The sequence below is a fragment of the Coptis chinensis genome, chromosome 4, assembly GCF_015680905.1.
Source record: "Coptis chinensis isolate HL-2020 chromosome 4, ASM1568090v1, whole genome shotgun sequence".
Classification (NCBI taxonomy): Eukaryota; Viridiplantae; Streptophyta; class Magnoliopsida; order Ranunculales; family Ranunculaceae; genus Coptis; species Coptis chinensis.
The window spans coordinates 28,138,142-28,140,504 of record NC_141459.1 but is presented as its reverse complement, the minus strand read 5'-3'; the positions used below and the strand labels follow the sequence as shown (position 1 = coordinate 28,140,504).

General features: G+C 43.0%; 1 protein-coding gene across 1 annotated transcript; it reads right to left on the bottom strand.

The window, feature by feature from the left end:
* Positions 1-601: 601 nt before the first annotated feature.
* LOC147503021 (uncharacterized) lies at positions 602-1,384 on the bottom strand. The gene has a single exon (XM_086604686.1). The coding sequence runs from the start codon at positions 1,382-1,384 to the stop codon at positions 602-604; it is 783 nt and encodes a 260-aa protein (XP_086460812.1).
* Positions 1,385-2,363: the final 979 nt, after the last annotated feature.

Genomic DNA, 2,363 nt, shown 5'->3' with positions numbered 1-2,363 from the left:
CGAGAAGCCAACATATTTACACTTTCACCACGTGTTGACGCACTTTTGAACCGATAAATGGGCCTTTGTGCCAAGATCTCATCTTTTGATACCATGCCTTCATAGCTAAGGGGTAGGGGGTCAGAGACAGCAGGCGGCTTTTGATGGAGAGGTGGAAAAGAGTGGTGTGAAGCGGGCTGCTCATGTTCCAAGAGCTTGACACTCTGTCCAACCTTGTTTACATCGACTCCAGAAGTCTCCACATTCATCATTCCAGGTCTAAACCTCCCTATGACCACCGGGCTGAGGGCGACTAGGACCTAGTTCATTACCTGGTTCATCCAAGTCCATGTGTTTAGCCCTAACATAGATACCCAAAGCACCATTGGTCCAGCTTCATTCTGACAGGCTGGGCCTAAAGATTCCCCCGAGCTACTAGATCCACTGATTGGGCCCGAGCCCAAAGACTCAGTTCTATTCCCACACGTACCTGGGTTAGATTTGACACCACCAGGGCTCCCAACGGATCTTTCTAACCTTGTCCCTAACCCTAATATATCCGTTGAAACCTGAGCTATTTTGGACGCTTCCGCACGTGCTTCATTACACACTGCTCCAACGTTCACTGAACCTGTACCATCAGACTCCTTCCTAGGCCTAGGGGGGTGGCCAACAAACCAGTACCTTGCCAGCTCCTTCTAACCGGTGAAGCTTTGCTTTTGGCCGGAATTTGGTCAGACCGTGGCCTTTGTGGTGTGCCTGAAATCATTACCACCTTAGGAGTTGGATCTACCACTCCATTATAGAACACATTTGCTCTTAGGGTGAAAGAGAAGTTGTTTTTTATATCTCTTGGTGACCCACCACACATGAGTAGATTCACTCGGTACTTATCTTTCTGGTTGCAGAAGTGCAGATCATGACCAATCCTCCCGCAGAAGTAGCAAAAAATCTCAAGTTTTTCATACTTAAACGTAACTGGTAGCAATTCCCCCACTTCTGTTCTTAGCTCAATACCTTTAAACAAACGTTCCTTAATATCCATCTTTATGCGCACTCTTGCCACTGGTTTCTTGAATTCCACCGAACATGATAAATCCATGTGTTTGACTATGCCCAAACTTGAGCCAATCTTCCTCACATTTTCCTCATTTATGCGGTTAGACGGTAGCCCAAAGATCTGAACCCAGAAGTTCACCAAGTCAAAACTCGGATCAAGTTCCAACTTCCCTTTGTTCTTCCATTTTTTAATAGACATGATAAAACCATGAACCAGCCATGGTCCATTTTTCCTCACATGATCATACTCTGCCGCATTATCAAACTGAAATTTGTAAAACCCCTCAGTAACAAGTTCTATCTTTGAATTTCCTCTGGTTTTCCAGCTCCTATGCAGCTCGATCATGCAATATCTTGTAGCTTGAGATACTTGTCCCCTTGTAATTTACCCATCAGCACATTTGTTCCACGTTTTCCACCTCCGCATTCTTACATACTATGTCCACCACTTTTTTCTCCTTAGAGCTAAACAAAAATTTCATCTCTTCCTGGAGCAGCTCTATTTTGGTTTTTGATGGGGAGACAACTGCTTCCCCCTTACGCAATTCCTTAGGCACTTCTGGCATGCTTCCTGACCGCCTGAAGCTATCAGAGCTATGGATGTGTAGAAGATGGGCGAAAAATAGTTACATATACACAAACAAGAAGCTCGATCACTAAACAGGTGAAAAGAGAGAGGGGGTAGGATTAACTAGAGAAAGGGAGAACATGGGAGAGAAAGAGAAGAAAAAGAAAAAGAAAAAGCAAACTTATGCCTAAACACTTCGTAGCACGCTTGAATTCAAACTTGGGTTTAGTGGGAAACCCAAGAATTCAAAAACAGCCACGAGATTCAAACCTTGATATTGATAGAGTGCACTTGTAAGAGATATAGAGAGAGACGGGAAGATAGGTTGAGAGCTTGAGGGAGTGAAGACACTGCTTTTAGCTGCAGGAGAGCTTTTTCCTTTAAAAAGTGGCTCAGGGGAGGGGCATCCGCCGGGTTATTCTTCAAATTCTCACCTACAACTTCTGCGCAAAACTTTTGATCCTCCTTGCACATAAGAAATAAAAATAGAAAAAACAGTTTAATGAAGTCAACCTATTACTTGGCTTTGGGGGGTTACTGCTGCATTATAGTATAACTTGTTAACTGTTTGATGGCATCTTGGTATCGATATTTTGGTAGTCATATGCCAAAATGAATCGAAATTTTATATCTCACTGAAATTTCAGCTACACTATATAAACAAAATTATGGTTTAGAAATTAGTAGGTGAGACAAAATTGGTTGTTAGGATTTGGGATTTGGTGTCTCTCTTGAGAGCTTTGTTCATACCCAAATT